Raw genomic sequence first — 27,229 nt, 5'->3', positions numbered from 1 at the left:
GGGAGGGGCTCGTACTTTTGGACGCAGTTACTTACTTATAAAAGTAAAGTTCACAAATACAGCTCACAAAAGCCAGGAGACATCTCAAAAAGTAGAATACAAGAATCTGAAAGAAGCCCAGAGTAAAAAAAAAAGTCAGCAACAGGAGCTGCAAGCTTGTGAGGATGAAAACTCTCATTTGTTGTCCGTAAACTGTACCGGCACAATCCTCCTGAGAACCACACAAATTTTCAAATCCCCAGGCTCAGTGTACCTACTTCTTTTACTCTAAGAGGGGTGGGAGCCTCCATTCATAATAACACCTATTGCAGCACATTAATTTAGTAAAACTACAGGTCTCCGATTAAAAGTATGCAACTAACCATGCTCTATGGTAGAGAGTACTGAACAAACGTGAACACTCAGGGTTGCAAAGATGGGAAAACCTGTGACACGCTGCTCATCTGCTGCTCACTCAACAAGTCCTCTCCTTCCCCCTCCCTCTCCCCTTCTATGTCAGGGTCCACACTATAGCTCAGGCTATCCTGAACTCGCTGTGGATCCCAGGAAGACCTCACACCTATAGTAACCCTCTTGTCTCAGCCTTCTAAGTGCTGGGATAGCACATGTAAGCCACCTCACCCGGCTACACAGTACTTGTTAAACAGCCATAAGATGTAAATACCAATAATTTCTAAACACATCAGCATTACAGCTATGGAACCTATCGTTTGCAGCAGGCTGCCTTGGCTCAGTCCATACAGTGTGAATTCAGACATGGTAATCATATGAAAGCCAGGCTGACTGTGTGTTTCTGCACCCCAGCATCAGGAGGCAGACAGGCAGCTCCTGGAAGCCCACTAACCATCTCCTAGGTAAAATGGAGGGTTTCAGGTTGAATGAGAGACCCTGTGTTGAGAGAATAAGGTGGATGGCAACAGAAGAAGATAGCCAGTATCTCCTCTGGCATGTGCACTGTGCCCAGACACATGTGCTCACACAGACCTGTGTGTGTGTGTATGTGTGTGCGCACATGTGCACACATCCCCCTCCCCAAATTTGGCAAAAGGCATAAGCCTAAGTATTCAAGTAACTTAGTGAACCTCAAACAAAACAAACTCAAAAAAAAAAATTTTTTTTTCACACCAAAAACATGTCAAATATTTTAACCCTAAGCAGGGTCAGGGTCCAACTAACTCCTGAGCACTCTGCTTAAATTAGACCCTCTTAATATGCTACCCTACCCCACCATGCCTTGTACTTTTCTCCCACTCTTCCCCCAAGAACTGTCACGTCCATTAAAGCAGACTCCACTTCGTCACAGTTCCATCACTTAACATAATCTATACTAAGTCAAAGCTGCTCTTTTAGTATGTGTGGAATGATGAAGACACAAACAATCCTGTAAGAGGAGATGGAAATCAAGCTGGCTCAGCAGGTTAAAAGTGCTTGCCTGACAACCTGAGCTTGATCCAAGGCATCTACAGCAGGAGGAGAGAACTGTATCCAAAAGACTGTCCTCTGCCTCTGCATGGCTGGCACACCTACATCCACAATTTAGAAGAAGGAAAAAAACAAAACAAAACAAAACATTTGAGCCTGATGGCCTACAGACACAGTAGGAAACTTGGGAAACGAGGGGAAAAGCATCTGAGTCCAAAAGTTCCAGACTAGTCTACAAAGTTCGGCAAGACTCCATCTTAAAAAAGTAAAACAAAAAAAAGAAATCCACCTCTTAACCATAAACAGATTTTTGTTCTCTTTTCAAAACTGCTCCAAGACTTACCTCCTGATGGATGTGACTGCTATCAGGTTACCTATTGATGGATGTGACTGCTATCAGGTTACCTATTGATGGATGTGATTGCTATCAGGTTATCTCTTGATTGGTGTAACTGCTATCAGATTACCTCTTGATGGATGTGACTGTTATCAGGTAAAGCTGCTCTTACCTTATTAGTTTGCAGAATCCGTGCATGAAATGCAGCTGGCCAGGCATGCAGCAGCAGGTAAGCATACGAGCGGATGGCATAGAGCGGGGAATATTCCCATGTCTGAAACCCCTTCCCATAGATGAGGTAGTGTGTCTGAAAGCAGAGACAGATGCGTTCAGGGTTGTACCAGCAAAACCCCTCTTGAGGGGATACAGGTGAAGAGCCTGTGTTGAAATTGTTAGAGTCAAAAATGTTGAGAATTACCATCTGTAACTAATGAATAAGAAAAGAAACAAATGGCCTCATATTTTTTAAATTAAGAAGCTAAGATTTTATTATATTTGTTAAAATAATGATTAACAAAAACAGAAAAACTGAAGATCTTTATTTTTCCTTAAATTACACACACTAAGATTTTTTTTTCTGTTTTTGATACAAAATGTAACTGGATAACTTACTTCCAAACTTTCTGTAATAGGAAGTCAGCAAAAAACTACATAAATGTATAGATCAAGAAACAACACTCCAAGTGTGCTGTCAGTAATGCTTTGTCTTAGCTAAGGCTTCTCCTGCTGTGGTAAAACACCACTACCCAAAGTGACTTGTGGATAAAGGGTTCAGTTCTTCTTTATTATTCTTATATTTTCCATTATTTAAAACAATTTCAAATTCAAATATATTTTGATCATATTCTTCCCCACCCTTAAATCCCTCCAGATTCTCTCCCTGCACCCAACTTTTAAATTCTTTCTTAAAAAAGACCCAATACAACAACAAAACAAGAAAACAAAAATAAAACCACATCCAAAAAGGCACACAGGCGTGCACACACATGCACATGCACACACACACACACACACACACACACACACTGTTGGAGTCCAATTATATGTTGGTCAACTACTCCTGACATGAGGCCTGCCCTGGAGTGGCTGATATACGCAGTGTCACACTAGTGGAGAAAACTGATTTTCTCTCTCTCAGCAGGTATAAATGACAGTTCAGTTGTTAGTCTTTACCCTAGTACCTAGGTTTTCTTTTTTTTTTTATTTCAACAAAACAGAATATAATAAGATAAAACAAAACTACCACAACAAAGTTGGACAAGAAAAGCCAACAAAAGGAAACTCACAGTTCCATATACCAGATCATTATCAAAAGCAGTGAAGGCAGGAACTTAAGTAGGGCAGGAACCTGGAGGCAGGAGCTGATGCAGAGGCCACGGAGGGGTGCTGCTTACTGGCTTGCTCCCCATGGCTCGCTCAATCTGCTTTCTTATAGAACTCAGGACCACCAGCCCAGGGATGGCACCACCCACAATGGGCTGGGCCCTCTCCTATCAATCACTAATTAAGAAAATACCCTACAGGTTTGCCCGACAGTTAGGTCTTATGGAGGCATTTTCTCAGTTGAGGCTTTCTCCTTTTCTAATGACTCTTGCTGTGTCAGAACAACGTAAAACTAGCTAGCACAACTATTTTGGCAAACATCAGAACTTAAAAAGTTGGAAGAATGGGGACTGGAAAGATCGCTCAGCAGTTAAGAGCAATTGCTGCTCTTCCTGAGGACTTGGGTTCAATTCACAGTACCCACATAGCAGCTCACAACTGTCGGTAGCTCCAGTTCCAGAGATCCATAACCCTCACACAGACATACATGCAGGCAAACCACTAATGCACATAAAATAAAAATAAATAAATCATTAAGACACTCTTGTAGCTTCCCTCTAGGAAGTGGGTTTTAGACATGAGAAAAATGCATAATTGTATTTCCCTAAAGTTCTGAAATATTTGTTAGCTTTAAAAGCTACATCCACAAGTATTACTTAGATTTTTCAAAACCATTTAAAAGATAATTATAAGTCTCAAGGTTGAGTATGACAGCTAAAGGTTATAGACTTCAATAGTAATAAATCAACAGTTTGGGCTTTCTTTTAAGACCTATTTTATTTATGTGTGGATATCTACATGAGTACATGCATACACATGTGTGCCTATGGAGACCATAAGAGGGCATCAGAATTTTTTCTTTTTTTTTTGAGACATGGCATCACTATGTAGCCCTGGCTGTCCTGGAATTCAATATCTAGACCAGGCTGGCCTTGAACTCATAAGAGATCTGACTGCTTCTACCTCCAGAGTACTATGATTAATGGTGTGTGTCACCACACTGGGCTGTCATGTTTTGAGCATGTGCTGGGGTCACCTACATTTGAGCTGCTGGAATTTGAACTATAATCCTCATGGTTGGGCAGCAAGTTCTCTTACCCACTGAGCCATCTCTCCAAGCACAAATCAACAGTTTTCAGGACATAAAAGTGAAAATAGTTTAGTTTAGTGTTTTTCACACTTATATTTTATGTTTTTGTTACTTAGTCCTAAGTACCAGATCAGGATCAAAGGCCAAATCCCAGAACTAGGGGCTACATCCCTAGGCTACATCCCGTGTTAAAGCATTTGCCTCGCATGCCCAAAACCATAGGTTAGACCACTAGGATTGCAGAAACTAAAAACCAGCTAACTAGACCACCTACTGGTTCCCAGTAGTTAAAGGTTTCATCACAGTCCGAGATGTTGCTCAGAAGGGCAGCGCACAACCTTGCCGAGAGCAGACACTTGAAAGCAGTGGATCCTTCAGGGGCCCAGACTTGCCCTGCTTTATTTCCAGACCTGCTCAAGAGGAAAAGCAAAACCATTAATGCATCAGGAAGGTCCTGCTAGAGAAGATTAAAACCAGACAGAAAAGATAGACATGGCAAAAGCCACAATAAAGCCATTCACCTAAAAGAACGGTTTGTCATGTTTGAGTAGGATAAGGAATTGGGTTTTCAATCACTCGTTACACTTCCTGCTTCTAAGGTACACACCTTGGCCGGTTTAACGTAGAGCTACCTAATGCTCTCACTCTCCATTTCTTCCTTAAGGTCTTTGGGGGGCGGGGGGCGTTTATCAATTCCCTCCTCCTTCAAATGAATGGAGGCCTAACACAAAGTGCAGGTGCCGACCTCCTCTGATCCCATATGCTGGCAATCCCTTTAATGCAGACCTACAGGCTACAAGCTTGGAGCTGATGGATTCGAGGGCTGGAGACCCAGGAAGAGGGAGAAAACAGTAAGCGGCGGCTTCTGGGAGACACTCGGTGTTAAAGGTGCACTCCCCTGCCAACAGCTCTCACAGGGGCTCGGCTAACTCCACCAGCGCGAAGCCTGCTCACGTGGGCCTGAACCTGAAGCGGGGCAGACCCTAGCTCCGAGGACACAGGGAGCTGAGGAGGGACGAGGACCGACGCGAACTCGGACGCTCCCAACAGGGGCAGGAGTAAGGGCGCCGGCTCGCGGCGGAGACGTCCGGCGGGGGCAGCGCCCCTGCGGGAAGCAGCGCCCAGGCGGCCGGCAGAGCCCCGGCGGGGAGCTGAGGCCGCGGGGACCACCCGACCCTCCCGCCGGCCACGCCCTCCCGCCGCACACGCACTCTGGCCGCGGCTGCGCGCCTGCCTCCCGGCTGCCCAGCAGCTCCCGCAGCTTCTCCGCGGCCGGGCCCGCGTCCCCGCCGCCACCGCCGCCGCCGCCGCCGCCCTTGAGGCGCTGCCGGGCCCTTCGGCTCGCCATGCCCAGCGCGGAGGAAAGGGTAGAACTCCGCACGCTACGATATCCGCGAGAGCGCAGACATTGCTTAGCTGGGAAACGGTGTCCGCCGAGGGACAAATTGCCTTGACATGCGCAGCAAGGACTGAAGTACTGAGTCACTGGACCAATTGGGGCGAAGGCCGGGAGCAGCAGCCTTGGCCAGCCCCTCCCACTTATAACGCTGGGTAGCTCTCCCTTCCTTTAGCTTCCTCCACTTCTCAGCACGCCGCGCTTGCAGCGCCGCAAAGTGTAGTGTGTGGAGCTATTCCATACAGCTGCCTACCCAAAAAGAGGTCTCTAAACGGTACTTAACATTTCACACCTTGCCTCGTCGTGTTGAGAGGTACAGACAGCCAAAAGTTCCTGAGGCAAACCAGTAAAGCCAGAATACAGACTGAAAGTAAAAGCCTAAGGAAATGCTATGCTGTAGGCGGTTTACATACGTCTTTTTCATTCTCTCAGCCACCTTGCTTTTACTGGTAAGGAAGCCAAGGTCCAAAGTTGCCTGACTAGTAAATGGAGCTATACTCCAAATGAGGACCGGGTACAAATATGTACTATTCTTCCTACATTTGGAAAAAAAAAAAAAAAAAACACCGTTGTTGGGAGTTTTGTTTCTTGTTTTTTTAAAGGGGGCAAGGGGTCCAGACTTGGTTTCAGCGGCATTTTACAAAGCCACTTTACAAAGAGAACTCTAGAACTCTAATCCTAACAGTCAGTGCTGTCTGTGGAAATCCATGCAGGTTTATAGAGGGAACGCTGAGCTTGACAGTTAAAAAGGTTAAATGCCACTTCCTAGGCCTCAAAAATGGAGTGATCATATTGAGCAGTTCCATAAGTAGTCATTAGTTCTGGAGCCCAAACATCCAGATTCATATTTATCACTTCCTTTGATGAAAACTAGGGAAAGAGAAGTAAAGACTCGACTAGAGTAGAGCTTTGGTTAGACAGACCCAAATGTCAATCCTAGCTCTGACACCTGTGGGTTATATGACATCAACAGCCAATGATGAAATAGCAGTACCGTGATGATAATCCAGATATGTAATATATGCAGCAAAACGCTTGCAAATTCACTGAGACCATAGAGAGGAACCGAAAATGTGAAAAATATATTCACAAATACATGTGGTGAGACATACATGTTCACAGCCTCTTCAGCAAGACAGCAAAGTACAAAATGCTTGGTTTGTTGTTTCAGTCATTATTCAGGATCAAAAAGACAACAATACGGTCATCTGCCCCCCAGTCCATGGAGGCATTTTTGTTTAATTTTTGTTTTGTTTTCAGACAGGGCCTCACTATGTAGCCTTAGTTGGCCTCAATCAGACCTGCCTGCCTCTGTGTCCTGAGCACTGGGATCAAAGGACTTCATCACCACCGAGCCTGGCGAGTCTGTGTGTGTGTGTATGTTCACAGGCATCTTTAGGGTCCATCAGCACTGTTTTGGTCACAGTGAAAAAAAAAAAAAATCTTCCACACACACAAAACAAAACACAAAAACCCATGAGTCCAGAAAGGAACAATAGTTGCGAGTTGTTCTTTTTCACCCACATACAACATACACTGTACAAAGGTCATCATTGACCTATCGAAGTAAAACGTGTAGCTGTCTTTGAATCTCTTCTCTGAGCCGGGACTGCATTGCCGCTGCCAGCTTCAGGCTGAGCGCCTTATCACAAGTCTGATAGATCAATCTATAGCAGAGACTTACCTGTTCAGTCTCTGGATGTTGAAACCGACCAAGGAACTGTACAGAAATAATAGTGTCCTGGGACACTGCTCGGGCTATGGTGTGAAACTCCAGTTCATTAAATCCTTTCTTTTCATCTAACCAAAAACTAATATCATGCACATAGTGTGGAGGATACAGAGAATAGCTTTTAAAACGTTCTATTTTCCCAGGGGCAAATCTTCTCAGGAAACGGCCATCAAAAGTCCACAATATTCTCCAGTCAGAAATATCATAGGCAAGCATAGCCAGTAAGTCCAAGTTTATAGACACAAACACAAAACACTGATGTTCATGTGTAACAGTTGCAGATGTGACGACAGACCCAATAATCAGATTCTCAGTACAATCTGGGCCAAAACTGAGGGGCTTCACATGAATTATATAATCCTTCCCATTTGGCTGAAGGACAAATTCCACCAAAGTGCTCACAATGGAGCCCTCCAGCAATGTCTCAGTCAGAAGGTTATCTAGAATGCCCTTCAGGTGATCCAGCAGTGATGAAAGGCAATTCTCCTCCATATTTTTATTAAGTCCAAGGAGAAATAAAGTCTCGTGAAATGCTGGCATCATAAAAGGTGAAATGTGGCACTTCCGGAAGACAGGTCCACTGAGAATGTGCAAAGATCCTGGAAGGAAGTCAGGTGAATGGAGGATAGCTTCACCATGGACTAGAAGGGAAGATCTAAGGCACAGTGTGGCCTCTTCACAGATTCCTTCATGAGCTCCACTGCAGCCGTCTCCTGCAGGACTCTTGGCAAAGGTGCGTTCTGAAACTGACACAAGAACTTCTTCCATTTCCTGTGTAATTTCACCAGACAGGGCCTCAGAGTGTGGGCTATCTTCATGAAGACTAACCCAAAAGGCAGACAGAAGGTCATTGGTCCCTGGAGGGAGGACACTGGCACCTCCCCGTGGTAACAGAGGGAACAAACATTTCAGCCTTTTTAAGGGAAAAGTTTTGCCCAATTCAGCAATGAGTTTCTCATTGATAGTTCTGACAGGATGACAGGAAGGTGCTTCAAGGAACCGCCTGTTTAAACACATAAAATAACTTCTCACCGACAATAATAATTACAACTACAAGAATTAAACTCATTTGTTCTTATGTAGAAAACAAGTACCCTTAAAATGATCCTGAAAATAAATCATTTGTCATATGGAGAAACAGCATGTACATTTTTTGGTTTGTTTAGGGAGTTGTTTTTTGTTTGGGAGGTATTTGTTTATTTATTTATTTATTTTTTCTGCTATGATGGGAGCAAATTCTGGGCCTCGTGCACAACAAACAGGTTACACTGACCTGCACTCCCAGACCTGGAGAATTAGCATACAGTGCAGAACTCTGCCAACACCCCTAGAGTCTGGCAGCCTGACAGGTGCCCACAGCACCAGCATCATTAACAATTCATCCTGCACCCACTCAAAATGCAGTGACCATTAAGGCAATTCATGGTTCAACTAGGAAGAAATTGCCATCAAAATAAAATTATATTTGTGGGGCTGGCTCAGAGGTTAAGACCACTGGCCACTTTTCCAGAGGACCTGAGTTCAATTCCCAGCACCTACATAGCAGTTTACAACTGTCTGTAACTCCAGTTCCGGTGGATCTAGCACCCTTGCACAGACATGCAGGCAGAACATCAACAGACAAGATTACCTATTTAACTTTCCTGCAAGTGCTTCTGGTTCAGCAAAGGAAAACCACCGGTCTTCCAATCTGACTCTGAATGTTCTAGGCTGAGAGCCTTCGAAGGGTAAGCTCTTGGTGAAGATATGGTTCAAAGCACCTTCTATATGAAAGGGCTTATCCTGACTCCTGCCAAAATAAATGAACAAATAACTTCCTTAAGCTAAATATGATATATTTACATTTAATTTAGTTAAAATAAAATATACATTGTATATATATATATATTCATATAAATTGATATATGAAGGCTTTCATTAGTAAACAAAGCAAGTATTTTTGAAACTATATCAGGAAATTGGAAAGGAAAAAGCCTGGCTTTAATTTTTTAATACTTCATGCAAAAGATAAAAGGGGAGAAGGTTTAGGCCTATGGTATTACTTACCTATACCCAGTGCACTTGTACCCTGGCACAGCCCCACAGCGGAAGGGATGCACATCACTTAAAATGAACCCTCCCAGGGCTGCCATGGCAACTACTTGCCAACTGTTGTGCCACTCTCTCTGGGGCTTATCGGCAGGCGTTCCACCTTGTCCTCTACACAATGCCACATGAACTTCTCCGTCCTTTGCAAGAACATCAGCACAGCTTATGGAGAACAAACACCAGAAATTTATCAGAAACAGAAATTACGAAAAGAATCCGCAATATGCACATGGTTCAGCTCTGAAATAATTAAAAATCTGACTTGCAAGTAGTCTATTAAACCTAGGCAAATAAAAGTCTTATTTGTGTCCCAACAAAAACATTGGTCACCAGCTTTGCATCTGTATTGTCTTCCTATATGTCACAGAAAGGCCAGTGTCCCTAAAGCTCCTCCATGTAACTCACTATTTGCACTGTTTGTCCCTGTCAGGAAACGTCTACTCTGTAGTTCAGGGCTGGGTTGCGCACTGTATCACCATGCACACATGTCTATACTTCAATTACCTAATTTTAAAAACTGCCTTTGCTAAAGGTTTCTCTACACCTAGAGCCCACACACTATCAGTTTGGTATAATGGTGTAAAGCACTATTTTAAATTCATAATCATTTTAAGAAGCAGCTACTACTAGTGGCCCCAGTTTATAGATGCAAGAAAAAAAAAGCAGGTAAGGACAAAACTTGCTAGTTTTTACTAGTAAATGGTGAGCCAGGATTTGAATCCAGACCATGAGGCTCTTAAATCCATGCTCTTAGTCATCAGGCTATAACTGGTTCTTACTGTTTTACAATTTAAGAACATGTTAGGGGTGGGTTGGAGAGAAGATCTGGCAGTTTAAGAGCACTGGCTGTTCAGAGGCTCAGTTCCCAGCACCCACATAATGTAGACACTCATCAGCAACTCTAGTCCCAGGGATCCAACGCCCTCTAGTGGCCTCCCGGGGCACTAGGCACACGCATGATGCACAGACATATGCCGACAAAACATTAGTGTGTGTGTGTGTGTGTGTGTGTGTGTGTGTGTGTGTGTATAAATTTAAGTTCTGTTTTAACAAACAATTTGGGAGCATCGGGGTGGATCAGTTACCAAGCAGGACAGCCAAAGTTCTATCCCGAGCCATCCTGTTTAAGTCGTCCACACCCATACATTAAACACAGGCACACTAGTTAACATTTTAAAAATAACCTTGCCTTTTACCTCCTAAGGCCTATTTGTGCTTATGTAACATCTAGGGTTATATATCTCACTTTAAGACATGATTGTGGTTTCTTCTGGGTTTTATCTTCTTTGCACGTGCACCCTTAGCAACTTATTTCTCCAACTACCAAGTTTGTGTGCGGTAAGTTGGTTACGGACACCTGGAAACATTTCCCTTGAGAGGACTCCTCTTTCCTCACCTCTGGAAAAACTTGGCCAGCAGTGCCCTGTTCCTAGCTACGCCGGCTTTTCGTCCACAATGCGGAAAGTTAAAATAAATTCGATCAAAGTCCCCGTGGGCTTGCAAAGCCTGTGCCAGCTGGGTGCAATCCACAGCAAAACGCACTTCGATACCTGGCAAAGTTTAAAGACGTGGAGTACAGATCAAAGGAAGTCTTAAGATCAGTAACCCGGACAAGCAACACCTGTGCAACACGTGCACACCAGCCCGGCTCTCCGCGAGCCACACCCCCACGCTCCGGGCGGGGCCTCGCGGAGGGGCGGGACCCGCTACCTCGCTCGCGCAGGCGCCGTAGGTTCTCCAAGGCCACGGGATCCCCCTGCAGATCAGCCCGGTGCTGGAGGCAGGTCGCGGTAACCCTGACGCCAGGCTCCAGGGTGTCGATCAGAGAAGCCGCGAAGGAGAAATTTCCCTCCCCGACCAACAGGAGGCGCCGAGGAACCATAGTCTCCTCCGGGTCCCTGCCGGCGCTCTCTGCGGCGCACCTTTCTTGCGTCACTTCCTTTGCCTGGGTCGTCTCTCCTCACCCTCCCCTTCTTCACCCGGCGCTGATTGATGACGTGTCAACCCTGAGGGTTCTGGATGAACAATTAAGAGCTATTGCTAGGGAGCTACGATCTTGTCAGTTGAATAGAACTATCGCCCTTATCCCCTCATTCGAGCGCCTCTGAAGGCTCGTTTGCTTTTCAGTACAAGGACGATCCTCTTGAGTCTCCGCCACGCCTCCTTGAGGTCACAAAACAGTCACTGAGGGGTGGGGCTGGTCCTGCGTATCCCAGAGGCGCAGGGCCCTGTTAGCTGCATTGTCTGCGGAAATGGGTTCCTCCTGTTTTCTCAGCTGCTGCTCATCCTTTCGCCAGGTGCTCATAGATCCTATTTTATGAAATTACACTGAATGCCTGTTCTCTTCCGAGGCACCGTGAGAGCAGTTAGGTGTATGGATGGACTAGAGGTGGCCTGCCTGCTGTCTGATGACGAATGCACGCAGCTAAAGAGGCACCTCTAGTAAAACGGGGTGTGTACCCACCGTGAGAAAAGGAATTGAGGACACTATGAATAAAGCATACACAAAGGAGGAAGGGAAGTGTTGATTCCCTGAAGCAAGCCTGAGTTGGAAGCAAATTGAGAAGGGTTCATTTTATTTAGGTGAAAAGGATTAAAGGGACAGAAGGAACAGTGTTTATAAAAACAGTCAGGGAACAGTAGTTATGTTTGACTGAGCTGAACACAGTTGGCAGAAGAGTGACCAGCAGGTGACACTGAAGAATTAAAGGGGGAGCATATGGAGTGTTGTAACCATTTAATAGCCTAAACTTTATTCTGAGAATATAGAAAACCACTAAAAATCCAAGATGGCAGCCAGCAGGGGGCTGATGCAGTAGTTTGGAAGGGTCTCAAAATGTGAAATGAAAACTTGATAACATCCAGGCTGATGAAGCTAGTTTATTGATTTGGGAAGAGCCAGCCCAAACACCCACCTGGGCTGACCTAGTTAAAGAATACTCTAAGGACCATAAAAAATTATGTAAGAATGCTGAACAATTTGCAAAGAAATGCAGGGAAAAGCGACCTGTCGATTAAAATCTGCCATGTGTGGCCCCAGCAAGTTATGGCAGAGACCCCAATCAGTACATTCATATATCCCAAAAAGCAGAGTGATTTGGGGAACTGACATGTGCTGCCATCTATTGTTTGTGGCAGTTACCAACTTTCTACAGTTGTTTTTTTTTTTTTTTTTAAATCAAAAGTGCTCTAGGTAACCTGTAAAGTAGGACTTAAAAATCCAGATGTTGACAGGACAGGAACCTACCACAGAGGGCCTCTGAAAGACTCTACCCTGCAGGGTATCAAAGCAGATGCTGAGACTTATAGCCAAACTTTGGGCAGAGTGCAGGGAATCTTATGAAAGAAGTAGGAAATAGTAAGACCTGCAGAGGACAGAAGCTCCACAAGGAGCTCAACCGAACCAAAATATCTGGGCACAAGAGTCTGAGACTGATACTCCAACCAAGGACCGTTCATTGAGATAACCTAGAATCCCTGCACAGATGTAGCTCATGGCATTTCAGTGTCCAAGTGAGTTCCATAGTAATGGGAACTGAAACTGTCTCTGACTTGAACTGATTAGCCTGCTTTTTGATCACCTCTCTCTTGGGGGTGGGGTGCAGTCTTATCAGGCCACAGAGGAAGACAATGCAGCCAGTCCTCATGAGACCTGATAGACTAGAATCAGAAGGAAGGGGAGGAAGACCTCCCCTATCAGTGGATTGGGAGAGGGGAATGGGTGGAGAACAGGGAGGGAAGGTGGGGTTGGGACGGGAGGAGGGAGGAAGCTACAGGTGGGATACAAAGTGAATAAACTAATTAATAAAAATAATAATTTTAAAAAAGGGAAAAAAAAGAAGAAATCCAGATGTTGTAACAACAATAACAAAAGCCACTGAGAGTCTACTCTCCTATGGAGAAAGGATTAGACACGAACGAGGTTGATGACAAGGAAACCTGATAAAAGGCTACTTGCAGTAAAGGGTGCAAAAGGAGATGGTAGTCTGAATTAGAAATTGACAGTGATGATGAAAAGTAGTGGGCTGATTTAGAAATCAACAAGACTAAAGTGACTGACTGATCAAATACACAAAGAAAAGCCCTAGTTTTCTGCCAGACAACTGAGTGGATGTCTGTCCTAGCTAGGACCAACATCACCTCTAAACCACTAGGCCTGTTGGACTTTCTGGGTCCAGATACCCAAGTCATCATGCACTTTGGTGACATCAGCATATACATGCACATACCTTCACAAAGGTAGGTGATGTGAGGGAAGTGTTGGTCTTGTCTGCCTGTGAAAAGGCAGTTGGGTTGTGTCTCCCAAACTGTGATCATGTGTCCATGGTGATCTGTATTTCTCTTTTGGAGAACGGGAAAAACCAGATTGGGAGACATTTTTAAGGAACATGGAACAGCCACATAATGAGCACTGTTTTTGGGTGAAATTTCCAGCCAAATCATGGTGTTCACCATCAACTTACTCGACAGCACAGGTACCGTCTTGTTCCTAAGTCCAAAGACCAGGTTTATTTTGTAACCAAAAAGTTGGGCTTTTGATTGCTTGCCAAAAATTTAAAATAGAGATATTTACCATCTGGTATGCACAGAGAACTTGATTGGGAGGGTAACTGTTGATTGGGAGGATATATTCAACAATGAACAAAACATGGATCCTGACCTTAATAGGAATAAGTAGATAATATATTGTATGCCCTTGTACCTATGACAGAGGCAAAAGGGGAGTTAACTTATTTAAGCTGGCCTAGAAAAAGGAAGTTGTCATTAATCATTTATTTTGTTATCTGTTGTTCTACTTTACATCTCTCATTCTCTCTGTAGCAATACCCTTAGACTCTCAACTCTTACATCCTGAAATCACCAAAACATATGAGTTAATTGCTCACATGGTGTTGGGGATGCTGAAATGTTTTCTGTAATTTCAAGGAATATGGGACAGTGGCATCTGTATAGCCAGTCACCCATTACTAGTGACTGACAGAATAGACCAGCGGGTACATGCACCTGAAGGGGAAGAATCAGGCCCATACAAATGATGTTCAGACAGAAACATAGAGTGTTAATAAGGAGTGCTTGTGTTAACACTTTGACCTTTCAACGCTCTGACTGTTTAGTCAGCTTTTATGTTCTTTGTTTTTCCTGAGAACAGAACCTTATCTATTTCCTGAAAAACCCACACTATGGCAGCCTTCTTCATGCTGACGGCCATGGTGAAGTATGGACAGACTGGAACAAATCGTCCAAGTTCTCTCAGTACGGGTGGAGATGCAACACCAATGAGAACTCATACTCCATCCGCACCCTGATGGGCAACTGGAACCAGGAAAGATACGACCTGAAGAACATCGTGACGCCTAAGCCCTTGCCTTCCCAGGTAATACAGCATTCTCTTCTGTTAGGAAAAAATGCCAGTGGTCATGTGAGAGCTTTATGTTTTGAATTATGAGAGATCATTCTTCAGCTGGACCACGTAGACCACCTTGGTGTCAGGCTGAATTTTACCTGTACGTTATCAACTGATGAATAGATCTCTTTTTCTCTTCCTTCCATTGGATCTTACCTGTTGATCTACAGAAAGAGTCTTCTGACTCAGGATACCTTCTTCTCTGGGCTTATTTACCTAAGCCTTACCCTTCAGTCTCCTAAACAAACATACAGTAGATAAGAAAGCATGATAGGCTAATCACACACAAACCTCTAATCGACCTCAAATGATTGAGCAATTGAATTCATGCTACTCTATCCCTCACCTCTTATATTAGCTATAAACTAGTAGCTTCTTTGGTGTTGCCTTAAAGGTTTATGCTGGATAATGGAGGCACACACTTCAATCCCAGCACTTGGCAGGCAGAGGCAGGCAGAGGCAGGCAGATCTCTGTAAGTTCTGAAGCCAGCCTGGCCTACAGAGTGAGTTCTAGGATAGTAAGAAACCCTGTCATGAAAAGCCAAATGCATACACAGATATAGGAGGGCCTATCCCACAGGGGGTGGTGCCACTGCTGGGCAGGTGGTCCTGGGTGCTATAAGAAAGCAGGCTGAGCAAGCCATGGAAAACAAGCCAATAAAAAAAGAACATTATATGCTGTACATTCATTCCCCTGGAACCGGAGTGACATCCAGTTTTGTGCTGGCATGTTGATACTAGGAATTGAAACGAGATCCTCTGGAAGAGCGGTCAGTGCTCCTAACTGCTGAGCCATCTCTCCAGTCTCAACCACTAGATTATTAATCTATTACATTTTCTTTATAGTTTGGACACTACTTTGAAACAACGTATGATGCAAACTACAACAGCAAAAAGCCACAATCTGCTCATAGTAGGTGGACTCCTTTTATTAATTCTTAACTCTTAGCACCATCTTAGTTCCTGGCAGAGAGAAGGAACTCAAAAGCAAAATGAATGTGTGAATAAGTGAACAATTTCACTTTGTTTCAGTTTTTCCAGGACTAAGAAATAAGTATGAGGTCTGTTACTAAACCTCCTTGTTTATTGTTCTCCCTTTGTTTTTCTTTCTCTTAGGATTTAAGCGAGAGCCTCATTGGTTTCCTGGGCATCAGCCTGAGCTGGATCCTCCTCATAACAAATGCACAGGAAAGTCAATTTACATGTCTAGCTACTCAGAGCCTGTACCCACTCATTACTCGTGGTGTATATGTGCTCCAAACATGAACCGATGTTAGGATCCAGGACTCAAAGAAATAAAAAGTAGCTTCACTTTTTTCTGGAGTAGATTGTAGAAAGAGGCACTTTCTAAGTAGACTCGGACCTTGCTTTTAATGTAACTTCTGTCTAAATAAACCACAGTTCACAAACAAAACAAAACAAAAAACCAAATCTCTATTTTTGTTTACTCTAACTGTCCTGGTGGATTGTTATCAACCTAACACACACCTAGACACATCTGGGGAAAAAAGAATTTGAAATGAGAAATGATCTCCATAAGATCTGGCCCATCGGCAAGCCTGTAGTGAGCACATTTTCTCGATTAAAGATTGATGTAGGAGGGGCCATCCTGCAGGGGTCAGAGGTCTGCTGGGTGGATGATCCCGGTGCTATAGGAAAACAGGCTGAGCCAGCCATGGGGAACAAACCAGTGAGCAGCTCTCATGGCCCCTGCATCAGTTTCTGCCTCCAGTTTTTTGTCTTGAGTTCCTGCCCTGACTTTCCTGCATGATGGACTTGAAAAGCTGTAAACTGAAATAAGTTCTTTCCTCCTCAACTTGCCTTTGGTCCTGGTGGTTTATCACAATAGAAAACCCTACCTAAGACAATATATACACAAATATACATGTGGTAACAATTAATGGGGGAAAGGCCATGGATTTGGAAAAGAACAAAAAGGGTATGTGGGAGGGTTTGGAGGGAGGAAAGGGAAAGTTTGTAGTTATAATCTCAAAATTATTATTTTTTAAACAGAATCAAACTAAGGGTTTCATGTGTGCTAGGCAAGTAAGTACTTTACCAACCAAAGGACATCTCCTGCTCTGAGCTTCACTTTCAGGGACAGGTGTCAGGGATAAAGAATTACATCTCCTTGATACTTTCGGATATCAGCAGATAGAGCTAGATATATATATATGTATATATACATATATATTAAGGTATTACCAAATGGTCCTAGCCAATCCATGCACTACATAACAAGGTCTAATAGAATAATTATTTCAGGCCACTAAAGGGGTAGGTTAAAAGGCAGGAATGAAGAACCAGAACATAGTTTTATACATAGAATTTTATCTTGCAGACTTACTGAACTCTAGTTTTCTAGAGCTTATTTCTTTGTTTATTTTGGCAGATGATTATATCTTTGTAAATGACAGTTCCACCTCTAACTCTGCATCTGTTCTAAAGTGACATTGGTCAGAATCTTGGGAGCCAGAGTCAAATATCAGGAGTGATCAGGGGCCCGTCATCTTGCTTAGGATATCAAAGGGAACCAATTTAAATTCTCTTGGGCAAGCATAACATTTGTACAAGATTTTCACTGTACATGACATTTATGAACATAAGGAATTTCCTTTGCTTTCTTGTCAAGAATCTGCTTCTCATTTACTTCCCTGACCTACCTTGCTCCAAAACTGTATCCATGAAAGTGGGCATTTTGTCAAACCCAATGGCCACTGCGATGACAGTGTTATTTGACTTTTATATGCAGCATTTGTCCTCCTACTGCAGATCATGGTGGTGGGGGGCTCCCTTCTCCAGATGATTTTTAACCTCTTTTCTCATTAAGCTATGAGCCATACTTGTTGCCAATGGCATATCTGAGCCCTTCAGCTCTCATTTCTTTTTCCTGTCTCATCCATCACAGGCATCACTGTCTGTAAGGCCCCCCTTTGTATGTTAGCAGCAACCTCAGCTTCACTTGAGCACCTGTCTCTTCTTTGTAGGCCATCATTCTATTGGTTTCCGTGACGCCGTGGCAAGCAGTTTCCTCCCACTTCTCTGATTACTTCTCAGGTTCTTTTATGGGCTGACCTTTCTATGCAGTTCCTTTAAGTTTTTTTTCCAACACTGCTATTGTTTGTTCTTTTTACATTTTTTTTGTAAACTAATTCCAGGTTCTACTATCAACTACGCTTCCTTTAACTGATAGTTACATACTTCCAGATTTCTTAATGCTTAATCACATTTATTTGTTTCTGTGTTCCACAGTACACTTTCACAGGTCAGAGGACACGTGGGTTTTCTCCTTCCACCAGGATCCCAGGGATGGATCTCAGGTCCTCATGCTTGAAAGAAAATACCTTTTCTCACTGAGGCATCTTTCTGGCCCACTTCCAGATTTTCAACCTATACTTCCATCCCAAATGTGTCTCCAGAACAGTACAATTAAATACTCAGCTCCTTACTGAATGTCTTCATTTGAACTCCCAAAGACACTACATATCTAAACTATTTATAATCCTATGTCTTGAAAAATTTTCCAAATCTGTATCTTTGTGAACTAAATAGCTTTTTATATATCTTAATTACTCTTTCTAACTTTTAATATTGTATATTACATAATAAGCTACACAATCATGAAAATCAACAAAATCATCAAAAATACAAACTAAGGAATTATTTTAGCTTTCCCTTTCTCATTCAAACAGATGCCAAATCCTGTTAATTATATGTGCATATGACCTGTGTTTATGTCTTTTACATCTGTATTGTCTTTGTCACATTCCTAATTCTAGTTTGCTGAAACACCTTTCTGATGTCCTTATTTCCCACTTACTTTCTACTAGTTTGATCATTCCACTCATTTGGTTTAATTCCCTCATTAGCTTCTATTGACTTCCAAATAAACCCCAAAGGCTTTATTAGAGCCTTTTCTCCATTGCATCATATTCCTTTTCATATACTCAGTTCTCCAATCATACTAAAATACCCCAGAACTTCATGGTCTCTTGCTAACTTCATGCCCCTGCCATGTACATCTTGCTAACATTAATAGACCACTGAGATTGGGTAAAGAGCAAGGATTGTAACTCAGTGTTAAAGTGCAGGCTCAGCACGCCTTCAGTCCTACCCCATCACCCAAACCAAACCAAATGCAAATTGCCGGATTCCTCATTAGATGGGTGCAATAAAAAAGAAAAGGCAGGCACCGGTGCAGAAATGGAGAAGTTAGAACTTGCATCACGGCTAGTAAGGAATGTGAAATGATGCAGCTGCTATGAAGAAGAGTCGGCGGTTCCTAGAAAGCTGAATATATAAAAGCACACAGCACGTGCGCGTGCACACGCTGCAATAAAACTAAACTACGTCTTTAGAGGTTAATGTTGACTAATCCTATGACCAGAAATTCCATGGCTACATTTATGCCACAAGGAACTTAAAACAGTTATTAAAAATACTTAACTGTGCTCATGGTAGCAACACCCATAATAATCAAAGGGTAGACACAGCAACTGATGGAGGATAAATAAAACCTGGTAGATTATTTAGTGAAATATTGTGTGTCAATAAAAGGAAAGAAGTACGATGTAGGCGAGAGTAGGCTGAACTTTGAAAATGTCATGTCAGGTTAAAAAAAAAAAGCTAGGAGCTGGAGAGATGTCTTGGCTGTTAAGAACACTGACTGCTGTCCCACACCAGCAGCTCACAGCTGCTGTCACACCAGGCCCAGAGGGTTCAGTGCCCTTCTCTGGCCTTCGCAGACACTGCATGCATGTGGTGCATGGCAAGATGTATATCCAGGTAAACACTCACACACATCAAATAAAAATACGTTTAAAATCGTAGCTAGCTGTGGTGGTGCATGCCCTTAATCCCAGCACTCAGGAGGCGGAGTTGTATTTCTGAGTTCGAGGCCAGCTTGGTCTACAAAGCAACTTCCAGGACAGCCAGGACTACACTGAGAAACTCTCCCTGTCTTGAAAACCACCACCACCACAACAACAAATATATTTAAAAGCTCAAAAACAAACCAAGACCAAAACCCAAACCCAAAGCTTGTCTTAAAAGCCCATATATTAAAAAATTACGCTACAAGGAAGTATCCAAAATAGGCAAAGCAGTAAATAAATAAGTAGGCACGTGGTTGCCTAGTGCTGAGGGAAATAAAGTATTGAGTAATAAAATCTAAAATTGACTGCAGGGATAGATGTACAATAGGCGTACGAATGAGACTACACTGTACAATTTGAATGAGTACATTAAATCATATGAGAACAGAATTGTTGGAGTGATGTTTTTGTGAACTAGTGACGATTATCTTTGTATTTTTGAAATATTGATTTCTGTACCAGCAGAGAGCTGAGTATAGACCAAGCTTTGGTATTGTTTAAGCATCACCTGGCTCATTTTTTAGCAAACATTGTTCTCTGTCATCTTCTGATTGGCTGAATAAAGAGCTGAACTGCTTTTAGCAAAGGCAGAAGAGAATAGGCAGGACTTCTGGCATAGATAAGAACTCTTGGAAAGAAAGAGGCCCAAAAAGATTCACCTATGTGAAGTTGGACTATGAAACTAAGAAGTGGTAAAGAACCACGTGTCAGAACATGGAATAAACATAGGTTATAAGATCTAGTTGGGAACAACAGTGAGCTAAGGCCTAAAGCTATTATAAACAAAAATAAGTCTCAATGTCATTATTCAGAGCTGGGGCGGACATAGAAAGTCCATAGGAAGAGCCAGGGTGATGGTGCCTTTAATCCTGGCACTCAGTGGGGCAGAGGCAGGCGGATCTCTGTGAGTTTGAGGCCAGCCTGGTCTGCAAAGCGAGTCCAGAACAGCCAGGGCTACACAGAAAAACCCTGTCTCAGAAAAGAGAGAGAGAAAGAGAGAGGGAGGGAATGAGGGAGGGAGGAAAGGAAAGAGAGTGGGAGAAAGGGAGAGTGGGAGAGAGGAAGAACAAGAACAAGAAGGAGAAGGAGGAGGAGAAGAAAGTCCATACAGCTTTATAGACTCTTAGTTGTTCCGAATTAAAAATTCAGTCAGTTTGCTTCACTAGGTCCTCGACACCTACATTAAAAAAACCAGACAGTGATATGCAGCTGTAATCCTAGCACTGAAGAGGAGGAGAAGGGAAGCCAGATCTGTGAGGTAAAGGTTCAGTGAGAGACCTTGGCTCAAGAAAGATAAGGTGTAGGCTGGGGAGACAACTCAGTGACCAGTGAATAAAGCATTTGATGTGCACAAATGAGGACCTGAGTTCAAATGCTCAGAGCCCAAATGTCAAGCCAAACACAGTAGCACACAGGTCTATGATCCCAGAGGTCCCACAAGAAAGGCAGAGGCAGATGAGAGAATCCCAGGAATTTAGATGGCCAGCTAGTTTGGAGTACACAGTGGAGAACAAAACAAAACAAAAACAAACAAACAAAAAACAAGGAACTCCTCTCCAACGAGGTGGAAAGCGCCAACCTGCGGTTTAAACTCTGACCAACACACATAAACCTTAGCATAGACACACTCCCGTTTATGTAGACAAATGTTTATATGGACACACAGGCACATGCACACACACAAAAAAATACGGTACAGGACAACTGAAACACACAGCACCATCAACATCAGACCTACACACACACACATACACGAGAATTTCAGTTACCGTCTCCATTTATCCCAGTCCCCCACTCTCTCTCTCTCTCTCTCTCTCTCTCTCTCTCTCTCACACACACACACACACACACACAAACACCCATACACTTCTCTCCTTCACCTTTCGTTCATTTCAACTTTTTCTTAGTGTTTCGTTTTATTTTTTCTTGGTCAGGGTGGGAAGTAGGACATCACACAGTCATACGTACTAAACAACTCTATCACTAAGCCATCTCCTCAACACGCTTTCATAGTTTAAAAATAGTTCCTAGAAACATGTCCTTACCTCCTTACTGTCTCTTTTACCATACTTGGATCACGGCAGACAAAGGGGATTTTTCTGCTTTATTTGGCTAAATTTGGTTTCTGTTATATGGAGCACATGGCTTGGAAGAGTATAATGAACACTGGATCAAACCTTGCCATTGGCTAGACCAAAAAGGATTAATAGCATTTCCTTATGTAACCAATATTGATCGCTACATAGACACAGGTATTGATTATGACTTTAGAGAAAAGGGATTTCTGAGTAGGTCATTGTATGTCATTATTATTAGATTATTAGGGGGTTATTTTGTTTTTGTTAGGAATCATTGAACCTATGAGACTTGAAGCTCTGCTGGGCATGGTGGCACACACCTTTACAGCACTCAGGAGACAGAAGCTGGTGGATCTCTGTGAGGTTGAGGACAGCCTGGTCTACAGAGTGAGTTCCAGAACAGCCAGGGATGTTACACAGAGAAATCCTGTCTCAAAAAACAGACAAAATCAAAATAAAGAAAAGAAAAAAAAAAAAAAACCCAGAAACTCATAATATCCTAGTTCCTCTCTCCTGTATCATGAAGACCTGAGTCAATTGTTTCTGAAAGAATATTTCGAAAGCATGATCAATTCCCAAACTGTATGTTCTGTTTAAGTAATTATCCAACTTTAAGATTATTTTTTTTTTGTGGGCTGGCAAGAGGGTTCAGCAGTAAAGGCACTTGATACAGAAGCCTGGGAACCTGAGTTGGTCCCCTGGAACCCATGATAGAAGAAGAGGATAGACTCCCAAATATTTCCTCTGGTCTCTACAGCCCAGTTGTGGGACACACACACACCCATACAGATAATTACTAGAAAAATCTTGGGGACTAGAGAGACGGCTCAGAGGTTAAGAGCACCGGCTGTTCTTTCCAGAGGTCCCGGGTTCAGTTCCCAACAACCACTTGGTGGCTCACAACAATCTATAATGAGGTCTGGTGCCCTCTTCTGGCATGCAGGTGTACATGCAGACAGAACATTGTATACATAAGTAAATTTTTTCTTAAAAAATCTTTAAAAGATACACCCTTGAGTGAAACTAGAAGCCAGCAGTTAGCTAGTAGAGGTAATAGATATTGCTGCAGTTACAAGAAAGCGTGTAGGGCTCAGTAAAGAAGAATAGGGAGGGTTTGTGGTTTTTGTTGGTGGTGGTGCTGTTTTTTTTGTTTTATTTTGTTTTTTTTTTCTTGCAGGGCTTAGGAATTTTAGGAGGAAGGTGTTCTTTGATTTGTGGGAGAGAATGGATTTGTTTGTGGGAGAGAATGGATATTGTGTAATCTTGGTTTAAAGGGTATCTGTTGAATACTTTCCACTATACGTACGAGACTTGTTTGCTGCTCACCTCATGTCTTATTACCATCCCGTGAATTAGTTTACAAATTACGCTAAGGTCACCATGTCTCCCTGCTGAGGTAATTGATCTCAGAGTTGCACTGAAACCTTTTACGTGGGGCTAGCTGTAGCTGATGCAGACTTGACCTCACCCATTTCTCTCTCCTTGGTCTCCTTACAACTCTGTTCTAACTAGTACAGCATGTTACAAACGGAAGACTGGAATACCATGAGAGTGAGTGGCTCTCACGGATGTCCCGCAAGGAAGTACTGGAGCCAGTCATTCTGACCAGCAAAACCCTGTAATCCCCTGAATCACGCTGTGGAAATCAGATCTGTTACACCTGGACACGTATTTAAAACACACTGACAATGCAAACACAAGACAGCTCTGTTGCTGAACGATATTTTATTAGCTTAATAATCTGGGCCAGCCCTTAGCATTAATAAGCTTCAGCACTAGTCACAGATTTTCATTCGCTGATGGGAAACTGTCTTGTTTTAAAAAATGCAATGAGGAAAGGGAATCTACTTCTTGGGGGCTGCAGTGACAGCAGGCTTCTCTTCACGGGTGATGGGAATGGTGCGCTCAGGGCCAGAGGCCTGTTTCCTTGGTCCATTCACAGTGAGGACTCCATCAGATGAGAGTGATGAAGTAATGGTGAGAGGATCCACATCAGCTGGGATCCGATATTTCCTGTGGAACTCCCTGGAGATGAAGCCATGTTCGTCCTAATCCAAGAGAATGCAGGAAGAAGCAGAGAAATAAGAACAGGAAATATGGCCACTTGCCCCAGATTCAGGCATCCCCCTCCCTTAGGTATCATAAGGAAAAAAGAAATATCTGGCCCTGGAGATACAGCCTAGTGGCAAAAGGCCCTAGCTTCATCTTCAACACTGCAAATATACAGATAGTTAAGTCAAGAGCTGTCTGTCCAGGCTTTATGGCTAAAATAAATTGCCCACATGGTCACATCTACCAGTCAGAGTCTAAGAAATCTAAAACAGCCCGGGACTTCATAGATCTTCCATCTCTTGAGACAGAATTGCACCCGGGGCACTTCCCACAAAGGAAGGAATCCTTGTTGGCTGGACCCATAGAATTTGAACTTCGGCACTGAGGATCTGTGTCCTTGAAGCCATAAGTTGTCTCAATTCCTCAAGAATGCCTCGGAATGTCCCTAACCCATGGGATTGTTGATGTTATATAAGGTGACTCTATCAGGGACACTGTCAAGGTCCAGTTTTAAATCATATGAGCAAAACTGAAACAGCCTGAGGACATTAAGGTACACTCATTAGACACAGGTCCCGAGTTTCGATTGGTTTTTGGTTTTTGGTTTTTGTTTGAGATAGGTAATGAATGTTTTTCTTTGTAGCCCTGGCTCTTCTGGAACTTACTCTGTAGACCAGGCTGGTCTGGAACCCAGAGATCTGCCTACCTCCGCCTACCAAATGCTGGGATTAAAGGTGTGAGCCACCATACCCAGCTGAGTATCATAACACCTTTTCAGGAAGTCAAGAAAAAAATTGCCAAAAATGTAACAGGAATTTTTTTTGGGGGGGTCTGTTGTTTTTTGTTGTTGCTGCTGTTTTGTTGTTGTTTTTTTTCTAGACAGAGTTTCTCTGTGTAGCCTTGGCTGTCCTGGGCTCACTTTGTAGACCAGGCTGGCCTCGAATGCACAGAGATCAGCCTGCCTCTGCCTGCCCAGTGCTGGGATCACAGGTGTGTACCACCTCTCCAGGTTACAAGAGGCGTTGTTGATGTTAATCCTTATACCTTAGACCTGAATCCTGAGCAGCCATACAAACAGGTCTCAATTAACTGACTTCCTCATGGTCATAATCCTGAAGCTCCGAAAAGGGGACAAACCAATAGCTTAGCATCAAGATGAGCAGAAGAGACATGAAACACTGAACATCTAAAAGCCACAGACTTAAATGCCTTCAACCCCGTAGTTAATGTCATTATGCACAACCATTATGTGCAACACATTGCCCCTAAATCAATGGTTGCCAGTTTTGATTACAGACTGAGGGTTGTTTTTGTTTGTTTGTTTGTTCATTTGTTTTAATGTTGATGTCCGAGATATATCCCTAAAACTTCAGATTCAATTGGCTCAGGGGGTACCCGAGGGTTGGAAATTTCAAAAATTCTTCCGATATTCTAATGTCACTGGACAAGACAAGGCAGTCAAAACAAATAGCTCAGGAAACCCACAACACTACCCATAGACCCGTCTCTAATTTAGCTTCATTTCGCTTTGTAGCCATTGATTTGCAACTCCTGAGCTAGTCCCTCCTGTTTGGGCCTGGAAGTCCGCTGACGGCAGAGCCTGCCATCCAGTTTGCACTGAAGGAACCGACAAAGGGAAAGTCCACACACCTGGCGTTCTTCGTGCTTGCCGTGCACCTCAATCACATCCCCCAGCACCTTGACTTTGAGCTCCTCTGGGGAGAAGTGCTTCACATCCAGGTTGACAGAGAATCTGTCCTTCTCCATACGCATCTAGAATAACAATGGGGTGGGGAGGAGGAGAGAAGATGGTAGGGTGTTTGTTAGATTGGAGAAGGCTCATTCATTGTCCGGCAGATTTACTTCCTGTCCAGATAATTCATCCCCCTCTTGGTTGCTTAAAAAGATAAATCCCCATTTTGAATCGTGGCTGGTGCATGTGAGACACAGAGTGAGATGACCTCTTGGTCATCAGTCCCAAACTCCACTTAGAGGTACAGGGAAGAAGACAGGTCACTAGGGACCAGTCACAGGATGGGTCCGGGTATGGGTTCTGCTGCATCTCTACCCAGTGCAGGCTTTGTCATTTGTCTAGAAGACAAAGGCCCCGTTTTCTTGTTGGACTCCCCTGCCAAGTTTCCTACCCACTCCATCTGGAATGTTCTGTCGGTCCTGTCCTTCCAAAGCCCTTGCCCACTCAGCTCCTCTTTCCTCACACTGGAATATTTTTAAACCAGAACGTTATCTGTGACAGCCTCTGCTAAGCTTATCTCCCACCCTGTTAGGACAAGTCGGGGGTTTCCCAAGAGTGGACAGACATCCATTCCTCTTAAGGCATGGACTGAGGTCAGTGCGCTGTAGCCCCGAGGAACCCAGAAGAGCATAGACAAGGGAAGAGAGAGACAATATTGATTGATGTCTCCAGCTCCATCTAGGGGGCATGAAGAGTTCAGGATGAGTGGGTTTCTATCTCATCTTTACAGTTTGAGATGATAAAATCTGCCAGGACCACGGCCATTAGAGAGATGAGTGAAGCAGTTGAAGTAGCACTTAACACAGATCATTATGAATATAACCAGAAAGGGATATCCCACTTCATCATTAGGGTACAGAAGATGATCTTCACCATACACAGAAAAAAAAATGTAACAGGAAACAGAGGCGCGTCAAACAGAAGCAGGGGACCGAGGGAAGAAGGAAACAGAACCCTCATTTCTCTATACCTTTGCGCGCGCACACACCACACACACACACACACACACACACACACACACACACACACACGTGTCTAAAGTGGCTTTGGAAAACAGATGAAGTGTCCAGAAAGGACAGTCCTGCCCTGGCCTAGGGGAGACTCACCTCTGAGAGTCCAGTGTCAATCCAGCTGGGTGCCCTCAGGAAGGAGGGTGGCCGAAGGTAGAAGGGGCTCAGAGAAGTGGCAGTTGAGAAGAGGTCAGACTCCAACAGGTGCTCCCCAAAGAACTGGTCGAAGAGGCGGCTGGGGGAGTGAAAGGGAAAGAAGGGACGGCGGATCCAGGGGTGGTGGATGGCGATGTCCATGGTGGCCAGATGAGTGTAGGGTCAGTTGCCTGGTCAACTCCTTCAGCTGCAGCTCCGACCAGCCTCTTATATATGCAGTCTTGTGAAGCTTCTGGAATGGTGATGTCAGGGGTTTTATTATCCCGGCTCATCGCCCGCTCATGGAGACTTGTGATCGGGGATTTGGCAGGGTGACACATACCCAGTACTCACTGAGCTAAGAAAAGAGAAACACAGACACGGCTGGGCGGCCAGGGACTTGTCATGGTCTTGTTTCACTAGCTCTCTGTCCACACCCAGTGGCACCCACCCCCACCCTTGTTCTCTGGAGCAAGGACAGAGTTAGGAATCCCAAGCAGCTGGTGGGGTGCCCCTCCTCCTCTGAAGTCTTGCA

General features: G+C 43.8%; 4 protein-coding genes across 13 annotated transcripts in view; 1 reads left to right on the top strand and 3 right to left on the bottom strand.

Annotated features, from left to right (window-relative positions):
- Alg9 (ALG9 alpha-1,2-mannosyltransferase) overlaps nt 1-5,625 on the bottom strand; it is a 65,884-nt gene extending 60,259 nt beyond the window's left edge. For 2 of the 4 annotated variants that reach the window (XR_009588147.1, XM_060373748.1), the window contains exons 1-4: nt 5,384-5,625; nt 4,447-4,582; nt 1,932-2,066; nt 36-106 (exon numbers count right to left, since the gene is read on the bottom strand). Coding sequence is in view for 3 of the 4 variants with exons in the window: in XM_060373748.1 (XP_060229731.1) it covers nt 36-106; nt 1,932-2,066; nt 4,447-4,582; nt 5,384-5,520 (479 nt within the window). In the remaining variant the exon portion in view is untranslated. Of the gene's footprint in view, nt 1-35; nt 107-1,931; nt 2,067-4,446; nt 4,583-4,693; nt 4,942-5,383 lie in introns of those variants that run through there. The other 2 variants (XM_060373745.1, XM_060373757.1) reach the window with 2 other exon arrangements.
- A 1,010-nt stretch (nt 5,626-6,635) lies between these two features.
- On the bottom strand, nt 6,636-11,315 carry Fdxacb1 (ferredoxin-fold anticodon binding domain containing 1). Of its 2 annotated transcripts, XM_021658637.2 has the most exons (5): nt 11,099-11,315; nt 10,785-10,938; nt 9,347-9,550; nt 8,931-9,089; nt 6,636-8,303 (listed from the first exon to the last, which is right to left on the bottom strand). In XM_021658637.2, exons 1-5 carry the CDS (start codon nt 11,268-11,270, stop codon nt 7,127-7,129), a joined length of 1,866 nt encoding a protein of 621 aa, XP_021514312.1. In that variant the 5' UTR covers nt 11,271-11,315; the 3' UTR covers nt 6,636-7,126. The 2 variants fall into 2 exon arrangements, with proteins under 2 accessions (XP_021514312.1, XP_060229711.1); XM_060373728.1 differs by lacking the exon at nt 8,931-9,089 and having other exon boundaries at nt 11,099-11,312.
- A 202-nt stretch (nt 11,316-11,517) lies between these two features.
- On the top strand, nt 11,518-16,218 carry Cfap68 (cilia and flagella associated protein 68). Of its 6 annotated transcripts, none has more exons than XM_060373695.1 (6): nt 11,519-11,685; nt 13,543-13,627; nt 13,739-13,863; nt 14,538-14,762; nt 15,639-15,705; nt 15,909-16,218. In XM_060373695.1, the coding sequence occupies exons 1-6, from the start codon at nt 11,641-11,643 to the stop codon at nt 16,067-16,069; spliced, it is 708 nt and encodes a 235-aa protein (XP_060229678.1). In that variant the 5' UTR covers nt 11,519-11,640; the 3' UTR covers nt 16,070-16,218. The 6 variants fall into 6 exon arrangements, with proteins under 6 accessions (XP_060229709.1, XP_060229678.1, XP_060229688.1 ...); XM_060373705.1 differs by having other exon boundaries at nt 11,541-11,685; nt 13,513-13,627; nt 15,909-16,210; XM_060373710.1 differs by having other exon boundaries at nt 11,544-11,685; nt 13,517-13,627; nt 15,909-16,210.
- A 7,232-nt stretch (nt 16,219-23,450) lies between these two features.
- On the bottom strand, nt 23,451-27,177 carry Cryab (crystallin alpha B). The gene is made up of 4 exons (XM_021658661.2): nt 27,038-27,177; nt 26,656-26,947; nt 25,447-25,569; nt 23,451-23,792 (listed from the first exon to the last, which is right to left on the bottom strand). Exons 2-4 carry the CDS (start codon nt 26,854-26,856, stop codon nt 23,589-23,591), a joined length of 528 nt encoding a protein of 175 aa, XP_021514336.1. The 5' UTR covers nt 26,857-26,947; nt 27,038-27,177; the 3' UTR covers nt 23,451-23,588.
- Between the last annotated feature and the right edge of the window lie 52 nt (nt 27,178-27,229).

This window comes from Meriones unguiculatus, chromosome 1 (assembly GCF_030254825.1).
Source record: "Meriones unguiculatus strain TT.TT164.6M chromosome 1, Bangor_MerUng_6.1, whole genome shotgun sequence".
Taxonomy (NCBI): domain Eukaryota; kingdom Metazoa; phylum Chordata; class Mammalia; order Rodentia; family Muridae; genus Meriones; species Meriones unguiculatus.
The sequence above is the reverse complement of the archived record's forward strand: the minus strand, read 5'-3'. Positions and strand labels throughout refer to the sequence as shown.